The sequence below is a fragment of the Podarcis cretensis genome (genome assembly GCF_951804945.1).
Source record: "Podarcis cretensis genome assembly, chromosome: 3".
NCBI lineage: Eukaryota > Metazoa > Chordata > Lepidosauria > Squamata > Lacertidae > Podarcis > Podarcis cretensis.
This window is the reverse complement of record NC_137172.1, coordinates 28,460,048-28,477,284: the sequence shown is the minus strand read 5'-3', so window position 1 is coordinate 28,477,284 and position 17,237 is coordinate 28,460,048. Positions and strand designations below refer to the sequence as shown.

The window sequence follows — 17,237 nt, the reverse complement described above, 5'->3', positions numbered from 1 at the left end:
AAAAGTATGAGGAGATGCTTATACAGCTTCCTCTAGTGCATTTTATTCTTATCATTTATCATAATCTGCATGGCAAATATTAGTTTATTGGGATGATTAGATGCCTTTTTGGAGACTTACTTGGTTGAATGATTTGATGCCACTTTACAGCAAATCCATTTAGTTTCAGCTACAAGTGGGTGGTTGTTTACGTGACAATGATGAGCAACTCTGAATGTGGGCCTATCGTGCTTTGTCAGAAATATTTTAAAATTATGGTCATTTGCAGATTAATGGTCATATTAGTTGCAGTTTAGGAGTGGGATCAATAATGTAGTCAGAGAGTAGGAGTCTGTACACAGTTTTTTATTGACAAATGAGGTAGAAAACTCTTAGTTTGAAGGTAAGATTTAATGTAATGAAATAATGTCCCTATTTGTCAACAGCATCATCACACATGCAATGACAGCATGTATTCATAAGATTGCTGTCAGACAAGACAGCAATTAGGAAAGTGAGTTATCTGAGTGATTCACATCAAAATATAAATTACAGCAGCTGACACAGCCTTAGCTATGTGTTGCATTTAGCACTGGCAAAGTTTAGCCCTTTATTGTCTCACCTGTAAGGTTTAAATATGCATTACTGCATTTTTGAGAATCATTCCCAGTATAAGTTCTTTTGTTTGTTTTTTTATTTAGTGAACTTAGTACCTTTATAGTTTGTTACCAGTTGAGAAAGAAAACACGAAGGGAAATATATATTTGTGTACAGACCAGGAATATGAATATGAAACTGCAGTTTTAGTGATGTAAAGGTCTGTGGTTTTATAGATGTAAAATTTAAGTGTAAGAGGTTCTGCCATGAGTTGAGTTCTTATTCTTAACTCATCCCATCTCTAGTGCAGGTATTAACACACTTTGGACCAGGCAGCACAGGCACCTTGCTCCCTTTTAGAGTGGTCCCACTCTTGCTCAGAGACCACAATGAATTGCACCATCCGGCTCCCCATAACTCACACATCTATCCGTGTTCTGAGGAAGGCATGGCCCCCAAGGGTGAGGCAGGCACTAAAGGGATTCTACTCCCTGTCCTCCTTAAAAGTTGTGGAGCACTCTTTTCATGTGCTATATTAGGGGTACCCAACGTGGTGCCCTCCAGATGTCACGGACTACAATTATAGTCATTACTAAGCATTGAGCATGCTGACTGGGGCTGATGGGAATTGTAACCCAAAAGAATTGGAGCACACCACGTTGGCTGCATCCCACTCTAAATGATGCCTTAGGCTTCTCACCAACTTCCCATCTCCTTTTCCCGTTAATCACACTGACCTTGTCAATTGTAACATATTTAACCAAATACATGAAGAAATTAATCAGATTTACTGGTAAATTAGGCTACCTCCCATGGTAGTACAGAATAGGCTCCCCTGGAATAGGCTTTTGTGTCATGGGTCAGGAGTCAGCTTCACCTGCTGAACAGCAACCTGAAGAGGGAGAAGGGGGAATGACTCCACCTGCAGCTGATCAGCCTTCAAGGACACAGAGGAGAAGGCACTGATGAGAACCAGCTGGCTTCAGCCTTCTTAAACAGAGCTCTCAGCAGCAATCAGATTCGGGAAACAACACCTGTGTACTTTGTACTTCCTGCTCTTTGTCTGGACCCTTGGTTTGTGATCATTGGATTTCCTGACCTCTGGATTGTCTGACCACATGGTTTGCTGTTTGCAGAACCCTTGGAATTGACTTTACTTTGCATGTTGATTCTGCCAGGTGTATCTTGGAGGCTCTTCTCTTTGTTTGACCTCATGCTCCACCAAGCGCTACACACTGTTGCCTGGCAGCAGGACAACACTTTTGCCCCCAAGAAATCAGTTTTTAGGCTGGTTTCCAAGACTACACTGAGCAGGGGACTTTTTCTGCAGGAAGAGGAACCTTTGTGTCTTTGTGTGCCGGGGGTATTTGTCCTTCAGAAGCAATTTTTGTGTGTGCAGTTCTTTGAAGGAGAGGGCCAGCACAATAACCTTTATCTGGGCCAGATTATAAGCCACACCAAAGAAGAATCTGAGGAGTTCCAAGAGTCATAATTTGAGATGGTAACTAGTGAGTTAGCCTCTCTGTTCATTGACTACACTTAATACAAGCTGATATGGTGGATGGTGAAAGGAGGATTATTGAGAGCCTTGACTGAAGACATTGCAGGTGGCTTTGTCTATAAATTATTTGAAAGCTAAATTATCCTGCTATGAGCCACCTTCAGAGGGTTGTGCCCTGAAAGTTCTCTTGATAGCCAGCCAGCCAGCCAGCCAGCCAGCCAGCCAGCCAGGCAGGTGCTAGAAGAGACTTGCTTTCTTCGCTTACAATGTTTCAGAACAGAAAAAGCCTGCAAGAAGGAACAAATGAATGCCATGATGAGAAAGGTAAGTATCCAAGTATATCAATACCATATAGTGCCATTTGATATCTGTAGTGCAAGAAATTCACTAAGAAAAAGACTATAATGGGGTTTTTATAAAAACCATTCATTGGGTCCAGCTCAGCTGTGATCATCTTCATCTTAAAAATGAGCCATGCTCTTTCTGAAAATCAAGAGCCAAACATCTCTTTCCCTTTCCTTCTCCTTTATCTAGGACACAGTATGGCCCTTATACTATCTGGATCATGTTTTACTTCCACTGTGCTTCAGCATTGGGCACAAAAACTTATGTCAGTAGAGTGCCTTCCGAAATGTTTTATCCAATATTGGATCTGCCTTTTGCCTGTTGCCTTTAGCAAAATAAAAGCAAAATATAAAAATAAACTAAGTTTATTCTGCATTACCTTTACAGCCCTTCATAAAAGATCTGTATAGTGTTGACAGGGACTTGTTGCCACAGTGCAGCAGAGTATTCAAACCATGATTCTTCCATTATGTATTTCATCTTGAGTGCTGATTTAAAGGAAGAAAGTGCAAGCAAATCTATGAATTTAGCATCTTAAAAATTTAGTGTATGAGCATGTTGTTAATTAATTAAAAAGTGTAACTAATCCCAAACTGCAATTCACTCAAGGCCAAGAGGTACCAAAGAAAGTGATAGAAGGAAACACAATCTTACGTGTTAATAAGGTGCTTTTAAAATAAGAGAATATGTTTATCAGTGAAAGTCACCAAAAGAAACCAATTAATATTCTGGATGATAAGCATCTTATATGGCATCCTTCTGTGGGTAGGGTTAGTCAAAACTGTAGCATTCACATTCTGTTTCCACTAAGATAAAGTTTTCAGATCTTGGCTTCATAAAATTTAAATGTTTATCATACATTGTAATCCAGAACCTTAAAAAATAAAACAACCATTTCAGTTACAGTCCTTGGAAATGTAGGTCTAACCAACTCCAGTATGCATCTACAAAGTTGAACTGAGTGAAACACATAAGGGAACCTAAGGTTATACCACTATATAGGTTGATAAGTTTATTGTTTTGCCTTGGGTATGTGTTTTTGGTATGTGGGTTTTAATGCTCAAGTAAGTTATGCTAGAGACTAATGTCCTTCAATTAGCTGCTGGATTAATGTGGATTGGCAACACACACTATGCAAATAACCTCTTTATTTATTTATTACAATTGTTTCCCACCTTTCCTCCAAAGATTTTAAGGTGGCACACATGCTTTCCCACCTGTCCATTTTATCCTCAAAACAGCCTTGTGAGGTAAGTCAGTCTGAAACACAGTGACTGACCCAAGGTCACCTAATGGCCTTCATGGCTGAGTGGGGATTTGAACCCTGGAATGCCAGGCTCTAGTCCAACTCTCTAACTGCTTCCTCACTCTATCTTATTACTTTAATTATGATCCAAGTCAAAAGAACATTTGTTTCCATTTGTGGGAGTTTGAGTGTGGTAAGCGGGTCTTGTGGGTGTTCTGACATCACATGCTGAAAATTCACTCACAACCCCTGGCTTTCAGAGTTGTAGGGCAGGATCCAGGCAATTGTATTTAGAGCACAATGCAGGACACCTGAAGACAATCCAACCTGCTTGCAAAATTTGAGGAAATTTGGGAGAAGCAACCAGTGCAGTGAAAGGATCTTCAAGTGGGAATTAGAAGTATGCTTTAGTGCAATGGAGGGACGCAGGTGGCGCTGTGGGTTAAAGCCTCAGCGCCTAGGGCTTGCCGATCGAAAGGTCGGCGGTTCGAATCCCTGCGGCGGGGTGTGCTCCCGCTGCTCGGTCCCAGCGCCTGCCAACCTAGCAGTTCGAAAGCACCTCCGGGTGCAAGTAGATAAATAGGGACCGCTTACCAGCGGGAAGGTAAACGGCGTTTCCGTGTGCGGCTCTGGCTCTGGCTCTGGCTCTGGCCAGAGCAGCGATGTCACGCTGGCCACGTGACCCGGAAGTGTCTCCGGACAGCGCTGGCCCCTGGCCTCTTGAGTGAGATGGGCGCACAACCCCAGAGTCTGTCAAGACTGGCCCGTACGGGCAGGGGTACCTTTGCCTTTACCTTAGTGCAATGACCCAGGCCACTTCTAGTAACCCAAGCTGCTTGTACTAGCCCACCAGGTCTGTCAGAATTGGGTACCTTGACCAACATTAAAAGGTGGGGCAGCTCAGTTGGTAGGGCTTGAGGCTTTGAATTTCAAGGTTGTGGGTTCAAGCCCCACATTGGGCAATAGATTCCTGCATTGGAGGGGGTGAACTAGATGACCCATGTCCATTCTCCCAACTATAATTCTATCAGATGAAGGTCCTGGGTTTTGCAACTCTTGCTGTGAGTAGGCATGATTATGTGTCGTAACATGTGTTTACTTGGTCTCAGAATGAGATTTCCTCCATTTGCGCTTTTTTTGTCCAACCCACAAACTGCAGCTCCTTAAAATACCAGGGAGCAGTGTGATTTAAAACAAATTCTACCTGCATCCCTAATTCCTATTAATCTAGGTAGAACTAAGTCAGGTCCATTGTATGGACTATAATTAGGTAATGAAATATTTTATATTGGGTAGGATAGCACATATATGGCCCTATGCCTGATTACGCCATCCACAGTTGCTGTTCCTAAATAAAATAGGATGAGATAATACTGACCTTATGAGAACCCTGGCTGCTTCTGCACCTAAATAAAGGAGGATGAGATAATGATGATCATTACCAATTTCTGTATGTTGGCTTTTTTCCCTTCCAGAATATGACACAATCCTGACATTACTTGAATGCATTCTGTTTTATGGGCTGATAATGCATATCCTCTGGGCTTCATACCAATGCAAATAGTAACTGTCTTAAAATGCTGCCAAAAATGCTATTTTGCGATTTACAGCATGTTGCGGTTGATGTTACGGAGCTATGTAATAGTATAGTGAAGCATGCAAATGTTAGCTAGCTGGATAAATGAGCTTCAGCATTGTGTTGAGTAGGATCAAATTGGTAACCTCCTTCTTAGGCACATAGTGACAGCTACTTTTAACACAAGAGGTTGTGTCAGGAAAGCATGACCAAATTCCCCATGGAGAACTCGATGACACAGTCTATCCTTGCAGAAAACTATTCCTCAGCTGGACGGGAGAGGTTCCTAACATGTTTGTTTATGCTATTACAAGTCAAGTTGCAAGACAATATCAGGCTGATCCTAATTACCCTAATCAGAAATACAACATCTATCCGAAAGTGTCCAAATGCCATGCTTGAAAGGGAACTGCTCAATATGTTTGTGAGAGAGGCATACCTGTTCAGTCTCTAACATAAGAATATGACAGAAGCCTCCTGAATCAGGCCATTGGTCCATCTAGCCCGGTATTGTGTTCTCACAGTGGCCAACCAGATGCTGAGATCTTCTGTGTACAAAGCAGATTCTCTACCACTCAGCTGTGTCCCTTCCGCAGTTTCATTTTCAGTCTGATTGTGTTTCTTTATTATGGAGGTGCATTATCATATCCCCAAGCGTGAAGATAAGTTTCCCCTGAATTTGTAGCAGGGGAGGACAATATCTCCCATCAACTCCAAGACAAAGCTGTCTCTTCTGTACTTCTCTGATCTTTAAAACAGAATTTTGTTTAATAATTGTCTTGTAGTGAGGCAGACGCTCTAGTAACAGTAATTCCTAGCAAGTATATGCAAATACACATAGGATGGAATGAATTAACACCAGTGCAAACTTGCAGTGCATAAACCAGACAGGATTATACTTAGTCATACGCACACTTGCTAGAGACAGGAGTACCCGCATTTTTCCATTTATAAGATGATGGTTTTTTTTGTTAAAAAATAAAATTAGGCAGGCAGGAGATTGGCAGTGGCGATTGGGCGGGTGATTGGTGGCTGCGGCAAGGCCTGCTGGCAATTGGCTGTGGCTTTGGCAATTGGACAGGCGATTGGCGGCTGTAGTGAAGCAGGCAGGTAGCAGCAGCAAGTGGGTGGGAGGGCTGTTGGTGGCGGTGAGCAGGCAGACAATTGCTGGCCGCGGTGAGGTATGCAATTGGCGGTGACTGTGGCAAGCGATCAGCATTGGCGGGCAGGCGGGTGAGCGATTGGCGGAAGTGACCCCCCTACCCCCCAAAAAGCTAGACAACTTGATTTCTTAAATTTTGGGTTTTAAAAAATAGGGGTCATTTTATACATGGGGGCGTCTTATACAGGGAAAAATACGGTATGTCTCATTGAACTCAGTGGGACTTATTTCCAAGTGCAGTATTACAATAATTCAAAATAAGTGGGGAAAAGTACTGTTGTTTCACTGGACAAAAAGAGGTCCCAAATGTGAAGTCGGGGTTCTGAATTTTAATGCATCCAAATGAGTAAGATTTGAATCTTACTCATTTGGATACTTTAAAATTCAGAATTTGGACAATGGGGTCATTTCCAGCTCTGGTTTCCCTACCATTTCAGGGAAAACTCCCCCCTTCCATTTCTGTCAATCTGTGATAAAGGAATCAGGGGAATATGTGAGTTGCTTTGTTTTACCGATTGACCGCATAAAAAGCTCAGCTTCATAAACTGTGTTAATTCCTGTAATTTTCTTTATCTTCCACTCAGTTTGATTGTTAGCATTTTCACCTGTTTAAAAGTAATTACAGAAGGAAATGTGAAAGTCATAGTATCATTGCCCTGCATGCTCAGAAGAACTCAATGGGGCTAATCACGTGAATAATGTTAGTGCCTAAAGGAATAACGGTACTGAACCATAGCAAGCCTGTGTATGCACTAGTTAATAGGTTTCCACTAATACAGATAAGTCGCTGTTGCACCATCAATCTGCCAAAGTATAGATAAAGATTTTCTTGCTGCCATACATTTCAATTAAACTTACGTGCTGATGGCTGTATGTGAGGCCGAGCCACAGAAGGCTTGTACTTAAGAATCTGATCTCACCTGGGCTTAGATAGACTGACGGTTGAATTATAGATATAGACATTTAAGGGAGGGGGTGTGGAATAAAAAAAGAAAAGGATTCATCTTTGCCATTAGAAAGTTAATCCTCACCTTCAAAATGCACATTTTCATTCAGTGATGCATTGGAGCATTATTCAGCTACCACCAGACTGGGGCATGTAGCTTTGGCTTTCTGATGCTTTGAACTAGGCTTGGAAATGCACTGCCTAACTTGCTTCACAAATTCCTGCTCCCTAGCGGCAGCACTGAATTAAGGGCCAGCCCCATTTGTCGATTTCAGCTTGTACATTTAAGAGCATGAGGCCGTAAGGCAAGCCTGTTAGATCAGGCCAATAGCCTATCTAGTCCACCACCCTGTTCTCTCAGTGGCAAGCTTTACCACTTAATTTTAATGAGTAGGAGGTATCGGTTACCCAATGGCAGGCTTGTACAAGGCTTGTACAAACCTGTTATTTCCTTTTGCATAGAGTTCTGTATAGAGAGCCAGTGTGGTGTAGTGATTAGGAGCGGTAGTCTTGTAATCTGGGGAACCGGGTTCGCGTCTCTGCTCCTCCACATGCAGCTGCTGGGTGACCTTGGGCCAGTCACACTTCTCTGAAGTCTCTCAGCCCCACTCACCTCACAGAGTGTTTGTTGTGGGAGAGGAAGGGAAAGGAGAATGTTAGCCGCTTTGAGACTCCTTAAAGGGAGTGAAAGGCGGGATATCAAATCCAAATTCTTCTTCTTTTAGAAATTACCAAGAAAACTGAAGGGGGAAAATCCTTTTTAAGAGTATTTTTCCCCATGTGTAGTTTAAAAAGGAGCTGCATGCCCAGCTAACAAAGCATAGCAGAGATTAGACATGTCAAATGGCACATTACTGCAACCAACTAGTGATAAAATATGCAAGGTTAAGGGGCCTGTCTGCACTATAAATTAGTTTAACTATCATTACTTCCTCATTCCCACAGAGTTTTCATTTTGAGGGGAATCTAGGGATGCTTAGCATATTTTTTTTATAAAAAAAATACATATATTCTCATAATATTTAAAAAAAATATTACTCCACGGTCAGGAAGTCATTGCGAAACCTTTTTAATTCACTTTGTTGCTGTAGTTGTGTTAAGCGTAGTGTTTATAGAATGGTGGTGGGTTTATTTATAGCAGGGGTAGGGAACCTTGCAGAATGCTTTCCCCAGGGAGGGTCGCCTTATGCCTTCGTTACATCTTTATGCGTCAGGCAAAAATATTCTTCTCCCTGGCCTTTGGCTAATTAAATAATCTGTGGCCTTTTAAAATGGGGGGTGGGAGAGGGAATTGCTTTTGCTTGTTACTGTGTTATGTATTTTTGTGTTTTTATATTGTAAACTGTCCCGGATGAAGAGCTCTACAGATATGTAATAAACAAATAACAACAGTAGTAATAGCTGCAGACCCACTCACAGTGTTCCCCACCCCCCAGGGAGCAAATACCTAGACAGAGATAGGTGGAATAAACAGCACAAGATGTTCTGGGTATTTTAAAATTGGCCACAAATTTTATTGATTACAATTGTAGGTAGGGTTTGGGTGTGTGTCCATTCTCAGCCTTCAGATGGAGGGCTGACGCTTGAGCAGGGTCATGCCTGGGATTATTGGACCTCCTCAAGATGCAGTTCTCCCTAGGTGGCCCCCTGAGGCTGCTGCTGGAAACTCTTCAGCCCCTCTGTCCCACACTTGGCTCTGGACAGACTTCCATCAAGACCCCTCTAATGTGGTACCCTGAGATTGCACCTGTATGGGATAGGAGTCATGTAGCACTTTGCCGCAACCCAATGTTAGACTAAGGATTCCACCCAATGCCTTATCTGCCAAAAGTTGCTATTACTATGAGGAAGGCAAAACTTCCAAATGGGGCCAATCTGTTTGCAGGCGAATTCCTTCCTGGCTCCGAATGTGACAACTATTAATAAATTACAGCAAGGTCAATTAGGCGGTGTGAAGGAAGGAGGTTAGCATACAAACAGCCACAACATAAGTGTGGGAGGGAGAGCTACTCTTTGGTCGATTGCAGTCCCAGCCTATATATTTCCAGGTGGCAGACCAGAGTGAAAACTACTCCACATCCAAGCTCCACCCCCTTTGGCCTACCACGTGGGCCACTTCAGATTTAGTGGCTAGTGGGCTTTCCTGCCCTCCCTTGTGGCTGGCCAAGTGGGAATTCCCAGTGGCTGGCCCATGCAGAGGTTGTTTGCTCCACAAGGGTGAGGGCCTGCTGTGATGGGCCGCAGCCTCTGCCCACTCCAGTACTGGGTAAGCAGTCATTATTGCTTGCAATCAAGAGTGAAAATTAGAGCGGCATTGAACTTGACTGAAACAAGTTTGGCTGAATTTCTGACAGGAGATAATTTCACCCCCTGCCTCTCCCCCCCCCCCCAAAAAAAAAGCCGCTGAACATTTTGTGACCTTTTGGGATGTTTTTGGAGGGAACAAAGTGATGCAGCCCTACAGTTGGTTTTTCACTCTCTTTTGGGGTTAATGAAAACAAGACTTACTCCCATCACTAGTACTTGCCACAGTAAGTGCCCCCTTTCCAAGCATTGCCTTGAAATGCTTCACATGCCAGACATCAGGCCTCATTTCTGGAAGCACCCTTTGTTAAAAATAAAATAAAAAAGCAGCTGAACTTTTCTTTTCACACTGCATGTTTATCTGGAATCCTTTTGATGAGGTAGAACTTGATATTTAAAAAGTTGTCAGCAAATGTGCAAAACTATGATGGACAATTTTATATCTGTTTGGGAGAGATTTTGCTCCACATGAAAATGAAAGCGAAATTATGTGAGTGGTTTTGTTTGACCACTAATAAAAAGAAAGGATCAATAAGGTATCCTTTATGTACCTGTGCTACACTAGAAAACACCTTTTCGATCTGGCAATAATAACTGTTCCTTGTAAAATGAAACGAATGTAAGTTCTGAGATTACATTTTACAATGACTCAACTTGCTGTTCAGTATGTGTCATGTGTACGCCATGCTAGCCTGCTTTCACAGGTTCAAGCATACAAATAATTATTTGATTGTTCAAGCATATAATTCATCTCAACAATAGCCAGAAAGAAGTCTTCAGTTAAGTCCTATTCAGAAATCATTTCCATGCGAATTTTACGTCAAGGAGAAAGTGTGTGTTTAATAATACACACGTATTATGATCAGTGTATTTGAAGAATCATAATAATAAAGAAGTGATCATATGCCACAAAGGAAAAAATAAATTTAAGAAACAACACAGGTGTTTGCATTGGAAAACCCTGATTTGTATAATTATAGCTTTCTAATTCAGACACGTCCTTTCCGAAATCCAGAAATAAGAAATACATTCTAATCATGATAACATCTCAGCATCAAAAATCTTAAACTTTCCTGAAGAAACATCTATATTAATGAAGAAATCATTACTGTAAAATTACTGTAAATATGCTTGAAGGCCAACAATTCTAGCACTAATCAATGCAGGTTGTATGGTGGTCATATGTCCAACTCTGCATATGATAGTTCTTTCTTTTAAGAGTTGTCCTTCCCAAGTCCAGTTTAATGGTAAAAAGTATAAGGAGGGAGGGCAGAGGTCTTGAAGCTGCCCATCAAAAATTAGAGGCATGGCAGAAGGCTGAGCAGGCACTTATACGACCTACATTATGGTGAGATAATTTGCATTTCTTTTCTTTCCGTGTACTATATTTGCACTAGCACCTCCTTCCAGTAACTCCTGCAGCCAAGCTGGTGCCAAACGTATTGCTCTGCTTTCCTTTGGACCATATCAGTGAGGCGGGGGGGGGGGTTGTCTGGACAGCCCAGGACCTCCGTACATACTGCCCAGGCTTGTGCCCCAGGAAGGTCACTTCACTGTTGTCAACACAGTGGTTTGACTTCACCCTTAGATGTCCATTCCATTGTATCTCAGGACAGACAAAGGTCAACAAGAGGGCACGGCATGACTTTCAGCCATTATATCTGCTTTAGATTTATACATACTTTTCCCTTCTGATCGTTTTCTGCAGGAAATATATTTTTAACACATCGTGTTTCTGTCCTTGTTGTTTTTAAATACTTTAAGGTGTGTTGTAATGGGATTCTGTACAACAATACAGCAAGTTTCCGGTGCTGTGAAGACAAATACATCCCAGTTATGCATAATACATCAGGTGTTTGCTGTGGCGGCCAGGTTCATGCTGTGCAACCGGAGCACCAGTGTTGTGGTGGCTATTACACAAGAGTACTAGCAGGTAAGAGGGGGAAATAATGCAAGAATTTGACATAACAAATCTGCACAGTTGTCTTTCAGAAGAATGAATTTGTATTTGTGCGTAAATTTTAGAAGAATAATATTTCACAAGATAAGAAATGGAATAGTGCTGTGATTTTTGCCCAATATTGGAAAAGCGTTCTATGCTCATAATGACACTGTTCCATGAATACATAAAGTATCTACACACTTGTGTGTTAGGCATTTGTTATCTAAATAGCTTTACAACGGCTGAATATGTGAACAGGATGAGAATTGAGAGCTTGGTGTTGGTTGAGGAACTATGGGTTCAAATCTCCACTGAGCCATGATGTTCACTTGGAGATCTTGGGCCAGTCACCCTCACTCCATCTAATTCTAGCGGGGAGCAGGTGAGTGCAAAGTTAGTTGCAGCACATTTTGGCTCACCACGACATACTAAACTAGTTATCTTTTTATTGCGTGTATACACCATCCCATAACAAGTTCACTGCACAGCCTACCACAAAATAGAATGGCTTCCAAGTGTGACTTTTCTCCACACAGTGCAATCTGACACTGCAGAAAATGGGTTAGCTCCATCTTATCTGCTCATATAGACATATACCCAATGCCTAATTAAAAGCTGTATATATTTAAGGGTGTGGGGGTGGAATCAAGATCCAGTATTACATTCCTTATTGTATATTGTGAGAATCACTTAAGTACTCTGGAAAATGGGGTGCTGTATAGTATGAAATCTGTTCCATGATACATTTCCCCCCAAATTTAAGCTTGCCAAGAAAGAAACATCTTTTTTTTCCCCTTTGAGCAACCCTCTTAATATTATTTGCAATTAGGTTTTTGACACATTTTAAAATAGGGCAAGTATGGTAGCCCAAAGAAAGATTTCTACCGGATGTTTAATGCACAAAACTCTTTGCAGACAACTGTGAGGTCAGCAGCTAAATTGACTGCATTACCCATGGGTTGGCAAACACTCCCTGTGCTCAGAAGTACTTTGAATTTCAGCCAAGCTATGCAGCATATCCTAAATTCCAGTGCCTTCAGAAGTCATTCATATATCACAATATTAGAATGCCTCCCATGATGTCATCCAAAAGGGGAAAAAATGCTGTCCCAATAAAGGAGAGTCTCTTGGTGGTCTCATTAATCTCAATGTACTAAAATAAGAAGATCATTGTCTGTGACCTCGAGACCCATCCGGTGGTCTCTGTTAACTAGCTTAATGCTGTTTACATAAGGACAGAAAAGTACAGTGATGCAAATCATCTTGTCTCTAAAAGAAGCTCAAATTCAATTGGCAATTGTTAAGTTTCAAGTGGTGAATATTTCTAAACTGTTTGCCAGCAGTTGTTTTTTTAAAGATGTGGTTTCTGCTTTCTTCTTCCCCCATGTTTAAGTGCAGCAACAAGAACAATATTGGTCACTTTCCCCCTCTCTCTCTTTTTATAATTATGCTAATAACCCCAAGCGAAATGTTAATGTGGGTCATTTTTTGATAAGGATAACAATTAACTGGTAAGACTGCATGGTAGTTTCAGAAAGAAAACATTTTCAAGCTTGGCTTGGAAAGGATCCCATTTTGAGAGGTTAATGAGAAGGTTACTGATCCTTTGTGTCTTATGTCTAATGGTCCTTTTATAAAATAAAAATATATAAAAAATCTGTATTATTTCCAATTGATGTAACTTACATACCCCATTGAAGGCCTTACTCTGTTCAGTCATGAAATTAGATTCTGAGGAGAGCAGAGAAATGTGGTTAAGTATCTAAACTGATTATATCTCTTACACTCCAAAGGTTTGCTCATGTCTTTTTTGGTTTATTATTGACTTTATTTGATAAAGATATTTATACAGGGCACTCTTGGCATGCATGCCTTCCAGATGTTGTTTGGCCACTTTTAATAATGTGAGAGATGAACTTAAGTCCTTTGCTACAAGCATGAAGCTTAGAACTCAGGAAAGGAGTGGTAGTGTTATCTTTGCGGAAATAGAAGATAAGGATATGAATCCCAAAGCAAAGATGGGAAGGGGTGAATTTCCAAACTATAATAAAGTAAATAATGCTAGCACTCATCACACTTCTCTCTCTCCCTGGGGTTTTGTGGAGAAAGTGAACAATGTTCTTTCCTGAATGTCATCTGAGAACATCGTAGCTAGCTTCCAGCAAGGTGACTTATGCCTCAGATTGCAAGCACACACTAGTGGTTTTGGACAGTTCCCTTTTCAAAACTCCCCTAATAGATCTCCAAGTGGCATATTAAATTTGAAGAAGATTCAAATATAGTTGATGGAGAATACTTCTGAAGAGAAAACTTAAGTGAAAGATAGCTGGTTCACATGTGGACTACAGCATGCATGACTTTGGATGTGTGTACAATTGTATTTTTCTGAAAATGACTACCTAAAGAATTTTCGAAGACAGGAGTGCCTGGCATGCTCTGGTCCATGGGGTCACGAAGAGTCAGACACGACTAAATGACAACAAAGAATTTTCAGAAATGGAGAAACAGAGCAGTTATAATTAGGTGCCCTGTGCAGTACAGTGGTGCCCCGCAAGACGAACGCCTCGCAAGACGGAAAACCTGCTAGACGAAAGGGTTTTCCGTTACGGAGGCGCTTCGCAAAACGAATTTCCCTATGGGCTTGCTTCGCAAGACGAAAATGTCTTGCGAGTTCCTGCGGGGTTTTTTCCCTCCCCCCCCCTTTCCTAAGCCCTAAGCCGCTTATCAGCTGATCCGCTGATAAGCCGCTTATCAGCTGATCTGCTAAAAGCCGCTAAACCGCTAATAGCGCTAATCCGCTAAGCTGTCAATGGGCTTGCTTCGCAAGACAAAAAACCCGCTATACGAAGAGTCTCATGGAACGGATTAATTTCGTCTTGCGAGGCACCACTGTATTATAACAATGATTCATTTCAACACTAGTAGTATCACTAGCTTGTACATGCCCAATCTAGTACAACTTGGAAACCTACTTTAAGGGGCTTTAATAATTCATGGTAGAATTAACACCATTTGAAAACCATAGTAATATCAAATAAAAAGTATTTTACTTTTTAAAAAGTTTACAAAATCCCAGAAATCCAGGGTCTCCCCTAGCTATAGTATCTGAGGTACTTCAACATGGGAGATATTGCAAAAAATTTCTCAGGCAAAATGTGGCGCATGGTAGCAATTGTGAAGTTATATATACAGGCATAGGCCATCTCTTTTGACAGAAAAGCCTTCCTCTATCAGTCACACCAATCCCTTTTCCTTTTTTCCTAGCTCTTCTATCTCTCATCTTTGTTAACTTGTCCACCAGCCCTGTCCTTTTCCTTCACAGTTAACCTACTTGTGATACTCAGACTGTAAACCTGTTGGACAGGAATGATATTATAGGAGTTTCATTCTAATGTTTTACACTTTTAGCTAAAAGCTTAACATGCAAGGACATTTTCACCCTTCACTGAAATAGTCTAATGTGCAGATAACTGTATTTGCACCCATCCAATCTTTGCCTTTTTTGTCCTTCCTCTCCTTTGTTATCTGCTACCCTGTCAAATGTTAGATTGAAAGCTTAAGAATCCCTTTGCTTATGCTAAACCATACCATTCTATGTACATTGATGCTGATGCGTAAATAATATTAATCTACTACTGCTACTGCCAACATCAACAAATAATGGAATGGATTATATAGATTTCCATACTATGTTTAAATCTACAGGAGAAGTATGCTGCCCAGATGAAGAACAAAATTGGGCCTCTGTTGGGATTGGGGATTCCTGCTGCCAGGGAATTCCTTATTCCACATCAGGGAACCAGATATGTTGCGGTGGATCTCTCCATGATGGCTTCAGTCAGCAATGTTGTGGGGGACAAATAGTAAGCAAAGACCTGATCTGTTGTGGTGATGAAGAAAAGGGGGAAATCCATCTACCTACTGCAGGTACTCTTTTAAATTGTTGCAGAAATATACTCTGTTCTCTTTTTTTGCTATTAAAAACTTAAGAAAGGCTAGTCTTCCCAAAATGATTACAGTGGTACCTCGGGTTAAGTACTTAATTCATTCCGGAGGTCCGTTCTTAACTTGAAACTGTTCTTAACCTGAAGCACCAGTTTAGCTAATAGGGCCTCCTGCTGCCGCCGCGCCACCGGAGCACGATTTCTCTTCTTATCCCGAAGCACAGTTCTTAACCTGAAGCACTATTTCTGGGTTATCGGAGTCTGTAACCTGAAGCGTATGTAACCCGAGGTACCACTGTATTCCATCTAATAGAAGAAAAGAGACCTGGATACTGAACTGCTTTTAGAAGAAACTTTGTGCTCTGCACCTGTGGAATGAAATTGTTCAAAAGCGGTTGGCGAGAATAATGGGCAACATTAAAAACAAGACAGAAGTGTGCTTTTAAGTTACTGCTTTCTGCTGCTAGCTTGAGGCCTGCCTCAGTGTAAAGGACTCCACACTTGTAGCAAAATCTGTTTCAGCTGCCTTTCACTGAGTCAGACAATTGCTCATTTTAGGGCAACCTTCCCCAACTTGGTGCCCTCCAGATGTTTCAGGCGCCAGCCAAAATAGTCAATTTTCAGGGATGGTGGGAGTTGTAGAACATCTGAAAGGTACCAGGTTGGGGTTGCTTGACCTAGGTCAATGCTATGTACTCCAACTGGGGCAGCACATTTCTTCACTTTTCCACTTATGTATTTCTGGTCTTGTAAAGGTGCTTCACTGAAAGCAAATTGGGAGGAACAAGATTGCACCCACTTGCTACACTTCTACCTTCCATGAATTACCACTGATGGAGATTATTAAGGATGCTGGGATTTGAACCTACTTTATCACTAAGCCTCTCTCTGTGTGTTTATTATTGTATTTCTTAGTAACATTTTTCTTTCCCAACCTGTAAATGTGGTAGGTTAGGTTAGTAAAAGATAAAGAGACTGGCCCAAAATCACCCAGTAAGTTTCATGGCTGAATAATACAGTCTGGGTGTGGACCCACTTCTCCCCTATATGCATTCAGTGTGATAATCTGCACTCAAATTCTGAATTAAAATTGTGCAGTTATGTCCTACTTGAAACAAATGCTTGATATATGCATAATAGCCTTGTTTTCACAGGGCCAACAGATACCAGTGTGGGATCTGTGACGAGCAACAACACTCACCACACCTGTGATTTCCAGCAAGTGGTATGCAGAAGCATACTATAGCCTTTGACCATAGAGGCAGAACTTATCCATCATGGATAGCAGCCATTTATAGCCCTATCTTTCCCAGTTTGTATCTGTATTGGAATTGTTTTTAGATGTTTTAACATTAATGTGTTTGCTGCTCTGGGCTCCTTTGGGAGAAAGGGCAGGATATAAATGTAATAAATAAATAGCTAAAAAAGAAGACGAGAGCCCATTAACCAGCCAGCCAACTTCTCCAGAGAATTAGAGCCCACCACACTTTAGATTGGTTACCCTCAATACATGATCACAGAAGCCAGACTTTTATATGCATAAAGATGGAAAAATTCATCATTACCTACCATGGAGGAATGGTTGTCAAAATTATTGGACTTAGCTGAGATGTGTTTAATCAGAGAAAAACCATTGTGGATATTTACTAAAAATAGGAAACACATTATAGACCTTTTTTGCGTGAAAAAGGAACT

The 17,237-nt window shown here is 41.3% G+C and overlaps 1 protein-coding gene across 1 annotated transcript in view; it reads left to right on the top strand.

Moving 5' to 3' along the window:
• Positions 1-17,237, top strand: part of USH2A (usherin) — a 446,098-nt gene that overhangs the window by 311,777 nt on the left and 117,084 nt on the right. Inside the window, exons 49-50 of the mRNA XM_079968364.1 lie at positions 11,421-11,589; positions 15,304-15,525. Coding sequence (XP_079824490.1) covers positions 11,421-11,589; positions 15,304-15,525 — 391 coding nt within the window. The remainder of the gene's footprint in view (positions 1-11,420; positions 11,590-15,303; positions 15,526-17,237) is intronic.